This window comes from Agelaius tricolor, unplaced genomic scaffold (assembly GCF_023055355.1).
Source record: "Agelaius tricolor isolate 1412-34295 unplaced genomic scaffold, bAgeTri1.0.p SCAF_16, whole genome shotgun sequence".
NCBI lineage: Eukaryota > Metazoa > Chordata > Aves > Passeriformes > Icteridae > Agelaius > Agelaius tricolor.
This window is the reverse complement of record NW_027269276.1, coordinates 6,173,252-6,192,789: the sequence shown is the minus strand read 5'-3', so window position 1 is coordinate 6,192,789 and position 19,538 is coordinate 6,173,252. Positions and strand designations below refer to the sequence as shown.

At 44.7% G+C, this 19,538-nt stretch overlaps 1 protein-coding gene across 2 annotated transcripts in view; it reads left to right on the top strand.

The window, feature by feature from the left end:
• SLCO3A1 (solute carrier organic anion transporter family member 3A1) overlaps positions 1–11,708 on the top strand; it is a 141,396-nt gene extending 129,688 nt beyond the window's left edge. The window contains exons 10-11 of one of the 2 annotated variants that reach the window (XR_011681451.1): positions 2,449–11,201; positions 11,288–11,708. Coding sequence is in view for 1 of the 2 variants with exons in the window: in XM_071441283.1 (XP_071297384.1) it covers positions 2,449–2,828 (380 nt within the window). In the remaining variant the exon portion in view is untranslated. Of the gene's footprint in view, positions 1–2,448 lie in introns of both variants that reach the window. The other variant, XM_071441283.1, reaches the window with a different exon arrangement.
• Positions 11,709–19,538: the final 7,830 nt, after the last annotated feature.

The window sequence follows — 19,538 nt, the reverse complement described above, 5'->3', positions numbered from 1 at the left end:
GGCAGCCTAACAGTGTCTTCATTTAAAAAGCATTACTGCAGTTTCCCAGAGAAGAGAGTAAAGCAGTGCCATTGGAGCCAAAGGTTTGGAATGGATTTGTCTGGAGTGGCAAAAAATTTCAGACCTTTAAGATCCTGGATGCATTTTTTCTGGGTGGTGTTCACCATGTATCCTGGAAGAGCCTCTGCTTACCAGGGCACTTCCTTAGATTTTTTTTCTTCCAAGCTCATGTTGTTTGCCTCTTATTCTAACATGGCAAAACCCCACAGTGTTTCACTCTCAGGAGGAGTTTCTGATGTGCAGTGCAACTGCTCAGCTCCCTTGTCTCAGGGGTTCTGAGCACCAACTTGCTCCTGTGAGTCTCTCATCCTCTCCTCTGCTAAAAACAACCTGAAATACTCACTGGTTGCTAAAGGGTTTTCCACATGACTGCATTCACATGGGAGTAGCTTTGGAGTTCAAGGGAAACAGGTCCTTCCTCAAGTCTTATGAGGAGCACGTTCCAGGCCAAACTGTGGTGGACTCCAGGCTGGAGCCAGAGGTGGGGATGGCAGCTCTCCCTGAAGTTCAGCCTGCACATCTCCAAAGCTTTGTGTCAGCATCTCTCAGCATGTTAACAAGCAGGGACTCACACCTCAAAATTATGATCCAAATGTGGTTGTCTGTTAAAACAGGAAGAATGTGGCTCCTAAGTCACTGCCAGATCTGGATATTACCCCTGAGGTGCCATCCAGCAGCACTGGGCACACAAACTGTAGTCAGCAGCACAGCCTCTTGCTTCTTTGTGGCAGGAGTCCAACTGAATTTTTAAAATCCAGGTTGAGTGTGTGGTTGTTCACAGGTTTCAGCTAAAAAAGTGTCTTTGAACTTAGAAACAGAACCAGCCCAGCCTGGATTTTCTAGTCATTGAAATGATGAACACAGAGCTGGTGCTGATATTTTTTTCCAGAACATAGATAGGTTTTTAGATATGATGACTGGAACGAGTATTTCTAACAAACAGATTGTCTTGCTTTTTTATCATCTGGTTTTACTTACTACATTTGTGCTATTAATGACTGGTTCAAATGAGAACCAAAAGCCCATATAACCTCTCTTAATTCCTGCATTTACCAACATAGAAGGAAGATCAAACAAAATCTGCAGAGCTCCAGTCATCAAGAAAATAAAATAAAGAGATCTCAGTTACCACAGAGAACAGTGAAGACAACCAATTTATTTGTAGTCTTAGGATACATGTCATGAATGTCACTACTTTGCTCGTGACAAGCTGAAGGAAGGTATCTTTTTTAAGCCTGGAAATCCAGGTTAATGATGAAACTGGATCCAAGATTAAACACTTTCCTGTCTAAAAACTGCACTCCTTGTGTCTGCTGTCACAGGTATTTATAGAGTCTCAGGCATCAGAGCACCTACGGATGCATTGATACTGTCAGGGGGGTGTTGTGCCTGCCTGCTGTTGGATTTCAGTAGGTGCAATGCTCTCCTTTGCTCACTGTCTTAGCCCACAGCAGTGACTTTATCCATCAGGGCTTTTTTCAGGGTTCTAGCCTCTGCCCATAAATACAGCAGAAGGTAGAGAAATGGTTACATTATGTAGAATGTTCACATTTTCTTCCCAGTGCTGCGCAGGCTGGCTGGGGAGCGCAGAGCTGGAGTGTGCATGTCCTAATCACCATCAGGCTAATGGGAAATGGGGGGTTGCTGCAGTGTCCCTGCAGGATGAGGGAAAGGAGACAAGAAAAACATTTCTTTTATTAGTTAAATGAGATTGGAGTGATTACTTTGCTTGAAGATTGCAGCTCTTCTGCAAACTATGATTGAGAAACACTCATCAGTAGTTAGCTGCAGTGGCTGTGGGAGAATCCTGCTGTGATATTTCATTTAATGGCACTCTAAAATTTTCCCTTCTTTTCTGATGGCATCTTTGACATCTATTAGGGGCTATTGTTTCTTTTCCTTAGATCCAGAGAAAACCTTTTGCTATGTTTTGATATCAGAGTACAGTCCAAAACTGGATCTCAGTGCCGAGGCTGATTTTAGGTGCTGAACTGGAATGCTATGAGATCCTTCAGGGCAACACTCTAAAGTGCAGAATTGCCAGTTTCTAGAGGGTGAGCTGCAAGGCTGTCCTCCCCTTTCATTTATCCCTCCACTTAGTCTCATTAGGCAAACAAGAAGCTTAATAAAAGCCACTCAGACTTGAATAAGATTCTTGCTGCATGTTGATATCAGCAGGTATCTCTTCCACAGATGTTAAGTCCAAGCTAAAATCTCATCCAGAAACTTCATTCAGGTTGATTTAGAACTTCAAAAATGAAAATCACAGGCTGCAGCTGGGACTATTAGCCTTGATAAAGCACCCTCCTTCCACTCACTGTAGTCACGTCCTCTCTCTCTTTATCACAGGGATCATAGAAGCATGATTTGTCTCTCTTATTTTGGCAGGTTTTATCCCACCTCCGCTGATCTTCGGGGCTGGGATTGACTCCACGTGTCTGTTCTGGAGCACGTTCTGTGGGGAGCAAGGAGCCTGTGCACTGTATGACAACGTGGTCTACAGATACCTGTATGTCAGCATTGCCATCGCCCTCAAGTCCTTTGCATTCATCCTGTACACAACCACCTGGCAGTGCTTGAGGAAAAACTATAAAAGATACATCAAGAACCACGAAGGTGGTCTCAGCACTAGTGAGTTTTTTGCCTCTACTCTCACCCTAGACAATCTGGGGCGGGACTCGGTGCCCCAAAATCAACCACATAGGACAAAATTTATCTATAACCTTGAAGATCATGAGTGGTGTGAAAATATGGAGTCTGTTTTATAGTGACTGTGGAGGAGTGAACTATATTAATAATACAAGGGTCCTTTTTAATAAAAACAAGGAGAGAGCACGAATGGAAGAAGAAACAACTGCAAAACAGCAACGGCAACACAGGAAACTTTTGTCTTTTTCTCAAAGTCACACCCAGCCAGGATTCTTGAGACCAGAGTCTTTTGATGGGATCGCTTGTGACATCCTGCAGGGTGATGGAGAAAGCAGGGAGCCCTTGTGGCTGGGCACCAGCCCCTTTGGTGACAGCACGAGCTTCCAAAGAGGGCACCTGCAGAGGTTCAACGGAGAGTTTGGCACGAGGTGTAGAGAAAGCAAGGTGATGACAGCAAGCTGATAACAGCAGGGTGATAACAGCAAGGTGATAACAGCAATAGGTTCTTTCCCAGTTGAGATGGGGTGTGTGGAGCCCTGCAGGGCTGGCCAGGCTGGGTGCTGCTCCACCCTGCTGCATCCACGATGGCAAAGAGGGAGCGGTGCTGGAGCCCTTCCACCAGTCACACTCTGTCACCAGCCACGAGCCCAGGATGAATTCCTTGAAAGCTGCTGGAAACCTTCCCAGTGGCCAGCGATGCTGTCAGGGGTATCCAAGTCCTTCCAGGCCTGGCTTATTCACAGATTGCAGCTCCTGTGGCTGTCTGTGAATAACCAGGCTCAGATCTCAAACCCAGTAGAGTTCAAGGCGTTTGCTCACACTTGCCAAACGTGCTGTCATTTTTAAAGGGGGATGAGTTCCAAATACTTATCTGTGTAGTCCTTTAATAAGATGGTTTTTTTGGAATTATTTTCGAGTATGTGTTAACCCTTAAATCGCTGACACTTTTCCATGAGGAGGATTTATTTATGCTAGTTTGGGGAAGGATCCTGTTTAATTCACCCAAATGTAATGTGACTCAAGGGGTTTGTTTAATCCTCTGCATTTTTTATCCATACGCCTTCATTCTAATATGCTACCAAGCCAATGAAGACACATAATATGTTTTTAAAGAAGAGAATGAATGCACTGTGTCTCTATAAAAACAATTGTCTGTTGGAGAATTATAGATAATATGATGATTTACATAATATAGTTTTTTCATATTCTATGTGACTCAGTGAATACATATATATGTGGAGAGGCTGTTGATGTTCTCTCCAGTTTTTAAAGATATATATATATAATTTGCAATCTAGAAATTGTGTGGTGGATGTTTTCTTTAAAGTGTGTGTGTGCGTGTGCATGTGCGTGCGTGTGTGTGTGTACAAGATGAGAGGAATACTGACCTTAATCCTTCAGCCCTCACAACTGGTGTTTTATTTTTCACCTGAGAAATTCCACTGACTTTCAGTGGGAGCCATGTGAGGAGGATGGAATAATCTCTCCTGGATGCCACATTTTGTTTGTACATGTGGGAATAGTGTCCCTCTGGAAGGCTGGGTTATGGGAGCAGAGGTTGGCCAACACTGAGCAGCTCAAACTTCCATTCAGCTCCCCACAAAGCATCCATGCAGGAGCAGATTTGGCTTGGCTCCTGCAGTGCAGTCTTACCTAAACCTGCAAAAACCATGGGGAAATTTTCATCTGATTACGAGAAACGTGGGGGTCAGGCTTATTTTGTATGCACAACTTTTGTTTTCCAAAACATTCCTGCTGGGAAGCAATGCAAATTGGTGGCATTTGATGAGTTCTTTTCCCAGGAGCCAGACTTGTTTCCGATGGACTAAATGTCAGAAGGGCTTTAAGGGTTAGCATCATAATTAAGAGTTCCTTTTGTTTTGTGTGAATTTCAAAGCTGTTGTGAACTTGAGGATGTTTAGAGGAGTAACCTGGCATGTTGAGTCAAATGCTGGATGTCACTTCCATGCAGGTGGCAGAGGGGCTGATCTTCCCCAAGTCCTTGTCCATTGCTGCAGTGGACACCCCAGAGCTGGCACAATTACAGAGGGTGGATAACTTGTCACTCATGTTCAGCACATTTTTAGCACACTTTTCTCTTATCCAGCTTTGCAACATGGGTGTGGAGTATCAAACTGCTTCCACTTGATTGAATTTATACGTGTGCTTGCAGCTTATGCACAGAATTACATGTTCAGCAACAATAAGGGCAGGAAAAAAGGGTGTATCAAATAAACTCCATTGTGCCAAATACTCAACAAATATTGTAATTGCAGATATTTAATTCTTGGGTTTCAGCCATGTTAAGAATCACTCAATTGATGAAGGAGTTTAAGAAAAAAAAAATTAAGCTATGCAGTGCCATTGTTATGTTGGGTGGTAAATGATGCTTTTTAGACCATTATGTTGGTTTAGTATATCCTATCTGCTAAAATAGAGAAACTGCATCCATAAAACAGTGAATTCAGAAAAGGCACAAGGTGCATAACTGTCTCATAAAATATATATAATTGTCAAGAATAAGCCTTTGAAATCATTCTGTACAGTTCTCTTCATTCTGCAGATTTATTACTTAGACTGCTGTCTTTCCAAATGTTAGCTCATAATTTTATACTATACACACACTTTCAGACTCCAACACAAATGTCACACAATAGAACCTTTCTAAAAGCCTGCTTGCTTGAAATTTCATAACCCCTTTCACAATTTCATGATTTTCCCCTCTGAAATTCCAAGGTGAAGGAGAATAGCATGCTGATTGATATGATGTAAAACAAACTCCCAGTGTTCATGAGCTGTGGTTTGTTGCTGCAGTCAAAAGTCTGCCTTGACCGGAGTTATAGAAACAGGATTCCAGGGCACATAACATTTTCATTTTTGTTTTTCTTTACTTTTTTCATTTGATCTCTTCTTGTATTATGTGTGGGAGATGCAGTTGAATGGGGTTACTTATGTTATTTTTAAGCTGTAACTTGAAATTCCTGCATGATTGTTTTTTATTTCTTTTGATAATGGAACTCTTGAAAATCTCTTCCCCCATCCCACTCTTTTCTTTTTTTTTTCCCCTGGGGTTAGGTCTGATGCCTGCATCGTGAAGGGCTTTGCTGTCAGTGCTTTGGTACAGATTTAAGAACAGATCCTTAGTTGAAAGAAAATACACAGACCAAACCCTTCATCCACACCAGCAGGCATTTGGGGTTTTTTTTCTGATTTCAGAACCACAAGCCATTTTTGCCTGCAACCCAATTTTTGTTACAGAATAACAAAGGAAGAGTGTCAGACATCCTCCTTCTTCCCAAAATGCGTTATGGGCCTTGACCTGTCAGCACTTCACCTCCATCCTGCAACTGCCTTAACCATGCAGGAAACTCAAAAAAACAAGGATGGAGTTAGAAAAACACCCATTAACAGCAACAGGGGCATGCTCTGAGCCATGTGGTCCAGATCCAGTGGTGGAAATTGTTTCTTCATATTCAAGGGCATTGAAATTGAGGGGTTTGTTGAGGTCCCAGTCTCAGCAGAAATGTTCTTTTGGCGTTTCAAAGCACTGTGTTCACCATGTGGCTGTCTGCTAAGGAATGGGATGTTTGGAAAAACAAACTACTTGAGATTCTCTGGGATTGACCAGTTGCCTTGCATGACTTCAGGTTGGGGTTTCCTTTCCCTTGCTCAGATCCCACTTTGGAATAGCCCCAGTGGGATCAAAAGGGGACCCCAATCTAAAATTGGTGCAGATGACACTGGAATTGTTTTCTTTGCACCCTTGTTAACAAGGTGATGCATTTCCAGAACATTCTTTTAATACCTGTAGAAATCATCCATTTTTCTGACTTCACCCAGCACATCTTGGATGTAGAGTGGGACTGAAAAGTCCATCACTTGAATCAGCACTTGAATATCACAAACCTTCCATTCTTGGCAGGTCAGCTCAATAGCAGGGACCTCCCTCTGCCATTCCCCTCTGAGATGCACTGAACTCCTTGGTGCTGCTGCTCTTCATCGTGGTTGGGTCTCACCTTGCTCAGAAGGTGAGAAGGGAAAGATGCAGAGAGGAATTAACTTCCATTATCTGACTTAGCTACACTTCAAAGTGCTTCCAAATTGAACTGATGGTCTGCAGACATTTGGAAAGTGATTGGAGTATTTCCAAATGGCTGAGATGCATTTACTTCTTTTGCCTTGCAAAAAAAAAAAAAAATTAAAAATTAAGGGAATGAATGTGATTTGAACCCCCTGCTATCCCCATCAGAGTTTTATGTTCATCACATGCAGTGGAGGCAATGTGCTTAAGGTTCACCTTTGTGTCTCAGACAGACTGACATTTTTCCTCAGTAAATGAGGTTTTGGGACACAGAAAGGCAACTCCAAGCAGCAGTTTCACTCCACAGCCAACCCACAACAACCTGAAGCCTACCAGCACTGTGAAGCTTTAGCCCCCAGGCCAGCCACAGCTGTTGCTGCCATATGAGAGTTTGTCACAGCTGGGTGTGCTTGGCTTGGTATTTTCTTCAGGCTGTGGCATTCTTGGTGTGATGTTTGCTTTATTCTTGGCAGGTGATGTGGGGAATTGTCAGTATAAAAGACACATGCAAATGCTTCCCCGGACTGATGTGATAACAGCTTTGTTTCTTTATTCACAAGAGTTTCCAGACTTACTCCTGCTCTGCCTTTAAATGCAGCTGTGCTCATCTATCCCCCTAATTCCATGTGAACTGTGTTTGCAGACAGCAGCAGGTTTGTTGTTGTTCTCTCTCTGGATGTGATTAATATGTGCAGAGCTCACAAGCCTCCTGTGCTTAGGGCAGAGCACCCCTGATTACAAGCAATAATACTGACCTGCTCTGGTTTGCAATAGGGCTTCTGGCTTTTCCTACTTAATCTGGGTTCACCTCTCCAAGCATCCACACTGCTGCTGTGCCTCACCTGTTTTGTTGGCAGCCAGTTTAGAATTGGTGGAATATAGGCAGCAGTTTATTTAAGACGAGAACCTTTGGTGTGATCCAGGTTCAGCCATGCTTATCTGATGGCTGAGACTCATCCAAAGAGGAAAGGAGGAAAGTAACTGAGCCACTCAGTGTCTCTGTAAGGATTATCCACCCTTCCCTGCTCCTGGACAGCCCTACCTCCACCACACCCATGGTTTGTGGGTGTTTTCTTCCAAACTGAACATCAGCTTCCTTTCTCTAGCCACAGCTCCTCCTTCCCCCAGTGGCAAAGCACAAGCTTGGCTCTACCAAGGTATCCAGAGGCATTTAAATTTGCCTGGTATGCCAGCAGGTCTCACTCAGTTTTACATATGTTCAAAATGTTATAGTTCATTCTGCTTGTATCCCCTAAATCTATAACCTCTAGGCTGCAAATGATGTTCTCTATCATTCCATTGACATTTCTAGCCAATCTGAGTCTTAATACAATTGCTTTGTCTGAAAAATGGCCTTTCAGCAGTTCTTAGACATGAGGTACTTCTTTATTAACTAGTGATGCCAAGTAAAATCTTTGGCCATTGTCTGTTCCCTGAATTCAGGCAGCAGAAGGAGGCTGTGCCTGCCCAGCAGCAATACTGATGTTTCCTGGGGCAGAGTGTGAACATGGACTGCTTGTCCTTCAGCTTCAGGCTTGCCTTGGCTGCTTGGCTCTGAGCATCTCTTGGTCCCAAAAGGACACAGGGAATTCAGGAGAAGCTGTGTGGACAGAGCAATCCATTTAGATGGCTGCCAGAGTAGGACTTGAGGCTGTTTGTAGTGTTTATGTTGTTTTGTTTGTCAAAGCTTTGCTTCAATCTCTCTTTGTTTGATGAATGGAGTGACTCCAGGGATGGGGTCTGTGGGATGGGATGAGTTTGTGATGTTTCCCCGATTTATTCAGATTAAGTGTGGCAGAGCAGGGTGTCCAACCCTAAGAAGGAAAAGCTTTGTCATACCCTGAACAGTTTGTAGTGCTGGATTTGTTCTGCACAAAGTTGGTATCTGCATATGGCAAGAAGCAATAAGAAACTTGTCAGCTGCAACTTGGCAAATAATTTATAGCAACTTCATACAGTAATTTTCTCTTCTATTTCGTCCTTGCAAATTGATGAGAAAACCAAGAAAATACCTCCAGTGTATTTGGAAGGTTATTTCTGCATATCATCTGTGGTCTGGAGAAGCTGGAAAAGCTTTCTTATAATTCATACACAGGGATTTGTTCTGGATGGACATAAAACTCACAGGGGATATTTCTGCTCCCTGAGTTCCCTAAGCTGGAATTTTCTCATCAGTAAAACTATTTAGTTCAGAAGTTTGTGGTTAGGAATTGAGTAAGAGGATCCTTGCTCAGTGTCAGCAGGCTGAGTGCCGCTGGACGCGCCGCGCTCCAGGACAGCCCAAGTGCTGGCTTCCCACTCACAGTCCTCATATTCCCAGGAATATTCTCTCAGAGATGCTTGAAATTCTCAGCCTCTCCCAGTATTCCTACTGGTTAAAGCACTCATTTCAGTAATTGCTGAGAGCAAACACCAGAAGGGTATGAACCCAGACAACAGCGAATTGGTATTGAGGTGAAGCAGGTGGTGTAAATTTTATTTGCAATGTTTGCACAGCTCCTGGATCAGAAGCAGAATCCTCTGGGGCATCAAGAGAGTTGCATATGGCCTAACACATCTTAGTTCTTCCCAAGTGAATTGCCTGTGGGTGGGACAGCAAAGGGCATCTTTCTCTGCCACGGATACCTGAGCCCCCCCAAACCCGTTTTCTCTTGCAGTAGGGCATCGCACAAACAGCAGTGCATTTACCCCTCAGTGCAAACAGTGCTGTGCTTTTGGTGCCTCACAACTCTAACTGTGAACTTGAAAGGAAGAAACAACCCCTGCTCTTCACCCGTGACCCTTCCTGCCTGACCAGAGGAGGAGGAGGATGATTCCTTGTGGAGACTCACAACCGTTTTCCCAAAGTCTTACTGCAGCAGGACCAAATGGTGCTCTGTGATCACCATGGGTGGCCTATTCCCTGTGCTAGGGGTCTGTAGCTCAGCTGCAGCCCCACGTTGCCTTCACGGTGTTCTGGTGCAAAGCATGGTGAGGAGGCTGCACATGGACTGCCCCTGACAAGTGCTGAGGTCTGCCAGTGGTCTGTGACCACCAAAGTTTTGGAGTCTCCACGTTAGCCCGTGAGAGCAGCTTCCCTCCCCTGGTTTTGGGGAAGAGCCATCCCAGAGCAGGTCCAGGGGGAAACTGGAGCAGCGCTGGGACCGCACAACAGGGAGCTCACATCCATAGGGAGGAGGGGGTGGGATGGAGCAGAGGAAGAGCTGTGACATTTTAAAACCCATAGTGCCTACCACTGCAAATGGAACACTGTATTGTATTATATTACACGTGACTACCATGTAAATAAAGTACAATAAATGTGGTGTTCGTTAGGATTTTGATACAAGTCAAATGCAGTCTGCAGAAATGGTTTTTTTCCCTGCTGTATGTACTTATATCACATTCCAGGCACGGGGACATTTGGAGTCGTGGGAGCTGACAATGCATAAATGGCATTAGATGGGGCACGGTTGCAGTAGGGCTGTTCTGAAATTCCTTTTGCCTCGTGCAGGTGAGACACGAGCACCATCTGAAATCAGGTTACACAGGCAGGAGGAGAGCAGCTCTGGATGTGGTTCATGGGCAGAAGAGATGCCCAGCCTGTCCTTGGCCATGCCTCATTCATGGTGGAGAAACAGCCAGGTTTCAGCGGCTGATCTCTCTCTTTCCTTGTTTTCCTGCTGCAGAGGTTGACCAGCAGCCCATGCCCTGCCTGTGTAACCTGGTTATTCCCCACCCCTGACAACCCTCAGTGGCAGCTACACATGAGCAAACTCAAGAGCTTAAAATTCAAAGCATATTGAGAAAGCTTGACCAGCTGGCTCCTCTGTGTCTCTGACAGAGATTGAGGGGCTTGGGGTTTTGGCTAGCAAGAATATTAGGAACCTACTTTGTTCCTTAACTCACTCCCTTATCCGTCATTCTCTTTCTCCATAGTGTAAATAAAGAAAAAAATACATTTTCACGAGGCAGGCCTGCCATGTGCCCTCCAAACCCTGATGCATCTCTTGACTGGGTTGTTGGTGGGAGTTCCTCTGGGCTTCAGAAGCTCAGGACTTCTCTGACAGGTGTTTGCAGCTGGTGTGTGGGTGCAATCTCCCCTCAGTGCATGGAGGGTGCTTCCACACTGATTGTCTTGCTGGGGACAACACCACCCCATGCACTTTGTCACACCTGTGCTTGAAACCCACCTGCAGAGCTCTGTGCAGGGTGCACAGCCCTGGAGCAGTGTTTACCTGCCTCTGCACCAGACCAGTCCGTGGTGTTTGTCCCTCAAGCCATTGCTGTCCTCCACAGTCACCTGGGCAGAGCAGCATTTGTGGGTGCTGGAGAAGAGGAGGCCTGTCCTTCCTGCACAGAACATCCCCACAAATGGCCTGGATGAGCCCACGTGCCACTGGCAGAGCAGCATTTGTGGGTTCTGGAGAAGGTCCTTCCTGCACAGAACATCTCCACAAATGGCCTGGATGAGCCCACGTGCCACTGGCAGAGCAGCATTTGTGGGTGCTGGAGAAGGTCCTTCCTGCACAGAACATCTCCACAAATAGTCTGTAGCACCTGGATGAGCCCACATGCCACTGCCCCTTCTTGGGCTGGGGGTTTCTGTTTCCCTTCCTGTTTTCCTTTCCTGCCCAAGGGAAAGTGGTCCTCAGAAAGGTCTTTGAACTGTGCTGGTAATTTGACTGCTGGTAATTTTTCAGATGTTTAGCAGCACTTCCAAAATAAACCAAAACCTGGTTTGGAAAAGGAAATGTTTCACTGTACAATTGACTTTAAAAAAAAAAAAAAGAGAAGCCACATGCTCGATATATTTTGAGTACTGTGTTCTGTATTTTTGCAGCTTATATTTTCCAGATGAGCAGTTTAGAAATATGTGATGTGAAATACATACTGTAAGTTTGCTGTAAATGATATTAAAAACACTATTTTCATTCTTGTCCTGTCTCACTGGATGATCTCTTTGGTTCTCCCAGGTTGGCTGGCTGGGCTCTGACTGTTCCAGAAGGTTCTCAGCCTCAGTAAAAGCAGGGTTGAGAGTTCAGGTTGGAGGTTTGCTGGAAATGACAGTGGGGGTGAATGTGTTCTGTGGATCTGCAGTGCCTTCAGGGGGAAGCCCAGTGAAGCAGTGGTTGTGGCAGAGAAGGTAGGGCAGGTTTTGGGGAAGGGCAAAATGAAGTTTAATGGATGGAGAAGGGAAAGAGAGAACAAGGGCATCCTAAATTATTGCATAACTGAGGAACTTGAACACCTGGAAGACACTAAAACGAGGAGGAGCTCGGAGGAAACGTGATTTGAGCAGGAAAATGCTGGATGTGTCGGTGGTGATGAATATGTCTCACACTCTTTGTGTCAGTTCAGCTGTAGAGGGGGGGAAAAAAGAGCTTTTAGCTGAAATAGCAACAGCTGAGTGAAGTGGCTGAGCCCTGCCATGCACCCTGAGCCCCTGCAGCTGCAGAAGCTTCTCCATCTCCATCAGTGGGAGCAGGCCCAGAGGGTGACACATTCCTGAGGATTCAGTGACACACACTCCCTCCTGTTCCAGCTGCTGTACTGGTCAGAATAAAAGCAATTACTTCTTTGACCCTTTATTTTCAAATGCTTCAAATCTGGTGTATCAAAGTTTTCTCCTGAAGCTTCGACAAAATTATGCTAAATGAGGCAATTGCATTCCAACTGAGCTGAATGTTCACTTATTTCTTGTTTGTTCCATTTTTTATCTTCCCCTGTTCCAGTTCCCTCTTCTGAAAGGCAGTGAGCAAAACAAAGATTATAAGTCAGAAAACAAACAAAAAAAAAAAAACAAACCAATTTTGTTGCACAGGAGTTGAATCCAACCACAGTTGCTTTGAATTCACTTTCCAACAACAGGGGCTTTGGAGAATAGTTCAGGAGGAATGAAGGAGGAAGCCTGGGAAAAAAATAATGTTTTGTTAAACGTTGACAGCAAAGAATCTTTTTATTTATTTCACTTCATTGCTTTTCCTCAGCCCAGCCCCTGGTAGTGTTGAGGTTTGTGCAAGCTCCCTCTGAAGGCAGCGTTCCTGCTTGATCCTCTGGCCATGCCTGGCAGGTCCCCTTGTCCAGCTCACCAGCACACATCACACCCAGCATTTCAGAGCCTCCTTTAGCCAGCCTAGACCTTTCCTTTTTGCTGCTACCTCTAACAGAATCTGGTTAATTGGGTATTTACCGAGCTGAATTCTGTTGTGGGTGCAGACTATTAACCTTTATGTCACCTAGAAGAGATTACACCTGGTAAAGTTAATGTTTTGAGACTGGGAGGTTAATGTGTCACTCAGTGCTCAGCCCTCCCTCAATTAGCAGCAGGGCCCATGTGTGGCTGTGGCTGTGCTTTAATTAGAAAGGACTCACAGTTGGGTCACATCAACAGCATCAGTTTGCTGCCCCTTTCAGCCTTCTCTGATCCTTCTCCTCCTTGGGTAAGTTTTGATGTTGTGGTGCCCAGCTCAGGGGTGCTGGAACCTCTCCTAAGGCACCCTGAGCTGGGTCTAAGGTGGTGCCTATCACTGGCTGGGGGCTGTGCACAAATAACAAATGGGATGGGGCTGCTGTGGAACTGCCTGGAGCTGCTTTATTTTCCAGCATCAGTCTCATTACATGGTTATGACAATGGGAAGATGCCACCAGCTCACATCCCAGGCAGCAGACAAAGAACTTAATGTCACAACTCACTTTATAAGTCTTTTGACCAATCACACAAAGCAAAAGCACATTGACAGTAGTTCTATCCAACCACTGTAAGCACAGGTACCTTTGGTTAAACAATGCTTGCTTATTTCGAATACAATACCTGCTTGTAAGCTTTAAAACACAATGCACAGAGCTCCATTATTAAGCTTCAAACTTCCTAGATAAACTTGCTAGATAAACTTTTCTGTAGCTTAGGGAGTTATCCTAGACAAGCATTAATACACAGACCATTGTTCCATTTGTCTTTGCTTTTCTACTTTTTAAATAATTTTTCTGCTGACCAATCTCATGGCTGCTGCTTAGCTCCAATCACAGTTCTGCTGTATCTGAGGCCTGCCTTTTGCAGCTTTCCCAAAATCCTTTAATTTTGTGGATTCCCACAGTGCCTGGTGATGAACTCTGGTGAGCTCCAAGTGGAGAAGGTTGTGATGTTCCAGGCAGAAGGTTTTAGCTCTGCCCCAGCTCTGCTCAGCTCCTGAAGCATCCTTTAGATGATCTGTGCACTCCTGAGCTGACTGAGTGTTCTGGAGGGTTTGGGAGAGCCTGGTTTGGTTTTCTTTTGTGTTGTTCCCTGTGCTGGCAGCAGCCCAGGCTGTGTGTGACTGCAGAGAGCACTCTGGTGCTCTGAAACTGGGAGTGTTGGAAGGATAAAACACCACATCAGAATAGTGACTCTCTACCACAAACCTTCTTTGCAGAGCCTTTCTCAGCCAGGCAGACAAGAGGGACAGATCCCATGTTCGTGGCAGGGCAAAGTTGGGTGTTTATCTCATTTCTGTTTTCCTGTCACTCCTGTGATAAATAGGTGTCCTTCCACACAAATGCCTTTGGCTCTGCAGGCAAAATGCAAAACCAAACTGCTGCATACAGCCAGTCAGAATATTCCCTGTGAGGGGGAAAAAAATGTAATTTCCTCCAAATTATGACTTTTTGTGGGAATATCTCCATTTCAGTGCTATCTCATTCAAACAAAAGCTGATGAGCTCGCAGTATCTTGTTGAAATTGGAGCATTTAGAGTTTTCTTTGGGAAACTGTAGCTTGACTTTTTTTTCAGCATATAAAATAAATTGGAGTATTTGGGCTTTTATCAAAATGAAATGTTTTGATTGCCTTCAGGCAATATTTTCTGCTTAACATTACACTTCTGTGGAAAGTCTGAAATTCAGTGTTTTGTTCTATTTTGAGACACAAGTGCACATAAACCTTCTGGAACTTTTCACAGATGCCTTTTTCCAATTCAGACCCCACCAGAAAAATACTTTGAGAGCCTGGTGGTCGCCTGGGACATGGGAGCAGGCACAGCTGCTGTGAGGGAATGCAGGAGCACACCAAGCTCTGGCCAGGCAGTGTGAGGATGAATCCTCCTTCTGAGCAATTAAAGGTTTATCCATGGCTCAGCTTCCTTTTTCCATTGATCCAGCCTTTGAGAGAATAACTATTTAAAAATCAAAGCTAATGGTGCATCTTTTTTTCCTGTTAGCTCGAGGCCAGCGTTGGTTTTAAAATTGGCTTTTTGTCTGCTCTTTTGCAAATTTGCATCTTCCCTCCCTGGCAGGGGAAGATGCTTGGGCAGGGCTCATCCTCAGCCTCGGAGCTCCACGTTCAGGAGCTTGCAGAGCCCCAGCCTGTATTTTTTGGGGCTCTCAGTAGGAGACTCCTTATTTTGGGAGCCCAAATGCATAAATCTGAAGGGCAGCTGTAGCAATGGGGTGTTTTTAGTGGCCCTTGTAGGTGTGAAAGAACTGCTTGGGGAGACAAAGAGCAGCTCAGGGGGTTTGCTCCCTGCCTGAGGTCCATGGGGCTGGCTGGCTGTCAGGAGCATGAGCTCAGCACAAGGACCTTGTGGCTGCCTCTGCTCCTCTGCTCTTCTGCAGGGCCTTTCCTCCACCTCTCAGGCTGTTCAGTCCATTAGTCACCTCACTGGCCTCAAACAAAGGAATTTGAGGCTTTCATTAGAAGTCTTGAGCCTGGGAAGCTGATGCTCAGCAGAGGGCCCATTTTCACCTTTAGGAGATGGCCAGAAAGAATAAAAATGGTCTCATTATGCAGCAGGTTAGGAAAATTTCTGCTGAGAGGCAGGAGAGCAAAGGGGATGGAGATTTTTATCTTACTCTCAGGATGGCAGTGAGGAGTGAATGTGCCCCAAAGGCTGCAGAGCAAAGGGATCCTCAGGCTGCTGCCAGCAAATGAGTGCAGAAATCCAGGAGCCTAAGAAATGCTTGGGATGAAGTGGACCCTCCTCCTGAGTTTCTGTCTTACAGGTGGTTTCTGGAACTAAACTTGCCTCTCCAACCCTCCCTTCATGTGCAGGAGGAAAGGGGCTGCTGAGGCCATGATATGAATGACTGATATGATGATGTTTTTGTGGCAACCCTTAGAGCATGCTGGAGCTACCCTTGCCCTTGGATTAATTAGGAATGCTTTCACCTGAAATCCTGGAGACCTTTTCCTGCAAGCCTTGGGTGTATACAAAACATCTTCCCATTCAGGACATGTACAAATTCCCCACAGAAATCAGCACTCATCCAGTGCTAACACCCCCACACATCTTCCAAATGTGTCTGAAAGGAGCAGAGCAGCTTGAGAGACATCTAGATTTCTGTATGAAGCCAGAACATAACCCAGCCTTTGTTGAAATGACACAGAGCTGTTTGACTTACTTTTTATTTCTTTTCCAGCATTGTGGAAACATGCTGCTGGACCATAAATGCCTCTGGAGATGCAGAAGAGGGTGCTGAGCTGCAAACCAAAACCTGCTCAGCACAAGAACACTCTTTGTAGCTAAAGATAAGGTTTTAGGGGGCTCTCTTTGCCTTTCTATTACTCCTAATCTGTTTCACTGCGGGTCATAAAGCCTGGTGTGCTGAGTTTTTCAAGTGCCATTAGTTTATGGGCTTGTTAACAGAAAGGATTTTGTTGGTCTTTCATGGTCTGAATCTCATTGAACCGGAGATCCCTTGGTGTAGTTTTGACGGCAGAGGAGAATCAGGTTAATAACATTTAGGATCACCTTTCAGAAAATATTATTTGAGCTGGTTCCCTTTCCCAGCTGGTTCCCTCCTTTCTCTGCTCTCTTGCTGCCATTGCTGGTGTTTGCTACCTGGTACCTCTGGAGCTGTGTTTATGTGGTCATAGCTTGGGTTAAAGCTTTAGAAACGTGCAGGGCAACCACATTTGGGGGCTGCATGCAGGAGAAGGTGAAGGAGCCTGCAAGAAGCATGGGGTTTTTTTGTTTGTTTTTGCATGTGTATCTCCACACAGAGCTGCAGATGGGAATGCCAGGGTGTTTAAAAGCCAGGGGACAAAAACCAAGTTAGACTTTTTAAAGCATTGTTAGAGCACAGCAGGCCCAGTGATGGCAGAGATGTGAGACAATAAAAGGGTGAATCAGTTAATTAGGATGTTTGGTTAATATACTGCTGCAGTCAAAACTCCTCTGCTGGCAGTGCTGCCTGCCAGTGTGAGCAGAGGAATTGGGAGACCTGAAGAGGACAAGGGTTGTGGGGGCTGGAAATAGAACTGTGTGTTTCAGCAAGGGCAGGGAAAAAACACCCAGAGGAAAGTCTTCAACAAAGAACTTGCAGAAGTTTGTAAGTAGCTCTTGATCCACATCATACATTCTGCCTGGGACTTTTCATACAGCTACTGCTGCTGAAGGAGCCTTTTGATGGCTAAAACTCAGAGACAGCCTGGCCTGCCATCCTGCACCTTTTAGTGCTTCTCCAGCTTTCTAGTCAAGTGCAAACAAGTGCAATGCACCAGGAAGAAAAGTTTTGGGTTATTTCTGGGGAAAGCAGTCTTAGAACCTACTGCCTGCTTTCATTCATCTCCTTTCTCATAGGAGAGAGCAGAGACCTTGCTGATTTCAGTAAAACATTTCTCTTAAAAGGTAACAACCTCTGCAGCAGCCTGTGTTTTGATGGGACATTCTTAAGATCTAAGACACAGACACCTGAGACCTTTCCTTTCTGTAGAGAGGTGAAAATGAGGGTTTTTTTGCCTTCTGGAAGCTCTGTATAACTAAACAACCTATTGACTTTGCCTGCTCCAAGGTGTCTGCTTTCTCAGGATGTATTAAACATGACAGACACTCCTCTAGTCCCAGGCAGTGCAGCATTAACCATGTCTGTGCTCTTCCCAATGGCCAAACTGACACGCAGGAGCAGAGGGACACTTGTAGCTACACACACTACATAAATAGGTCAAAAATAAATGCTTTAGAGAGCAGAGTAAATGACTTTGCTCTCATCCATGCTGCCTCACACGGCACCATCTCATCAATATCTTCCTCTCTATGACAACCCTGAGAAAAACAAGGCAATTGAGGAGTGAAAGAGGTTATTTAAACAAGAATGCCGAGTGCCTTGCTGAAGTAACTCTTGTTCATTATTGATCTGCTGGGATGGTTTTGGATGCACTTTATAGAGCAACAGGTTAAAAAAAAAAAAAAAAAGAAAAGAAAAAAAAAAGAAAAATAATGAAACCAAGAAACAAAAGGCCACACTGGAATCCTGAGCAGCTGAGCTCAGGCTGCACTGAGCTGCTTGTCACCATGGAGGAGCTGCCTCAGGTGAGGTGGTGGGAACAGGCTGGGGCAGGTGTAGCCAGAGCCCAGAGAAATACCTTTTAGACTTGTTACAGTGCAGATTTTATCCCATCTTTAACAACTGGGCCTGAAGGTGCTGTGCTTTTAAGAGCTGCTCCCTCATCAGCTTTGGGTCAGACTGGCTTTGGCAGACAGGTCTCCATCCCACTCTGCAGGACCAAAGAAGTTCCTCTTCCTCTTAATCAATTTTTCCTATTTTTATTGAATGGGCTGTGTTTCAAATGCTGCAACAAGTCCAGACAGGTGGCCATTTCATAGTTACAGTAAATAATTTACATGACAAATTCAGACCTGTCCCTTGGTCCTGTATTATTCATGAAAGAACAGGCTTGTTTTTTATGACAATGTTGCTTATTCAAACACAGTCTGTGATGTATCTCAGTCCTCGAGTTCATTTCTATGGCACCTGGCTGTTTGCCAGCCTTTTGTTGCTATTTTCTGGTTTGCAAAATGTATTACTTAGATTGTATTTCTTCAATTCACTCTCTGAGGGACTGAAACTTTTGTACACCACAAAGATTTCTTTGTAGTGAAACTCAAATGCATATTTCTCAAATACATTTTCCTTTGTACACTTGGTCTTGCACACAAAAGTATCATTTGTATGAAGATTCGTGGCAAAGGGCAGGAATATCCCCAAGGAAAACACTTGAGCACCATTTATATAAATCCTCACAAACACTTCCCTGTTGTTTGCTCATTTTGGCTTGTGCAGATCTCACCCATGGGGTTTAGAGATGTGAGGGTTGGGCTCCCTGGTGCCCTCTGTTATCTCTGAGCATCTCCAATCCCGTTCATTTTATGGAGGTGGGGAGGACACTGCTGCATACCCCAGCTGCTCACTGGATTTCTGAGCTGGAGATCTTTTTGGGAAGGCACAAGTGTGGCTGGAGCACAGGAGTCACCTCTCAGTCCCTTACACACTTCCACTGAGCCTTGTTTCCTCACACCCTCACTCTTCACCCGTAAAATGGGAAAATAACAATTCCCTTTTCTGGATACCTTTCCCTTGTCCTATTAGCTCACCCTGCAAATGCTACAAGACACAGATCCAGGGTCATCTTTACACCCATTTGTACAAATTAACCCTCATCCCAACAATGACAAATAAACCTTCAATATCTGTGTGACACCAGGCAATGTGAGAGCGCTGAAACACAAATCCAGCCTTTTGTATTAATTTATATACTGCAGAAATATCTTATACAGGGGGATAATTGACCCTGGTTGCTCATACCCAGCTGATTTGCTGCCTCCATGCTTGATTGAGTAATTGATGGTGCTCTCTGTTTGCATTCATCCCCTGAAATAAAGTGTGTATAAAAATTAATTATATCTGCTCCATCCCCTGAAAATAAGCCCATTGTAAATTAGTGAGAAATTAAAGATAACATTATCTATTTCTTCTTCTGGGAATGTGTGGTCACAGCCTTGAAAAAGTTAAAATT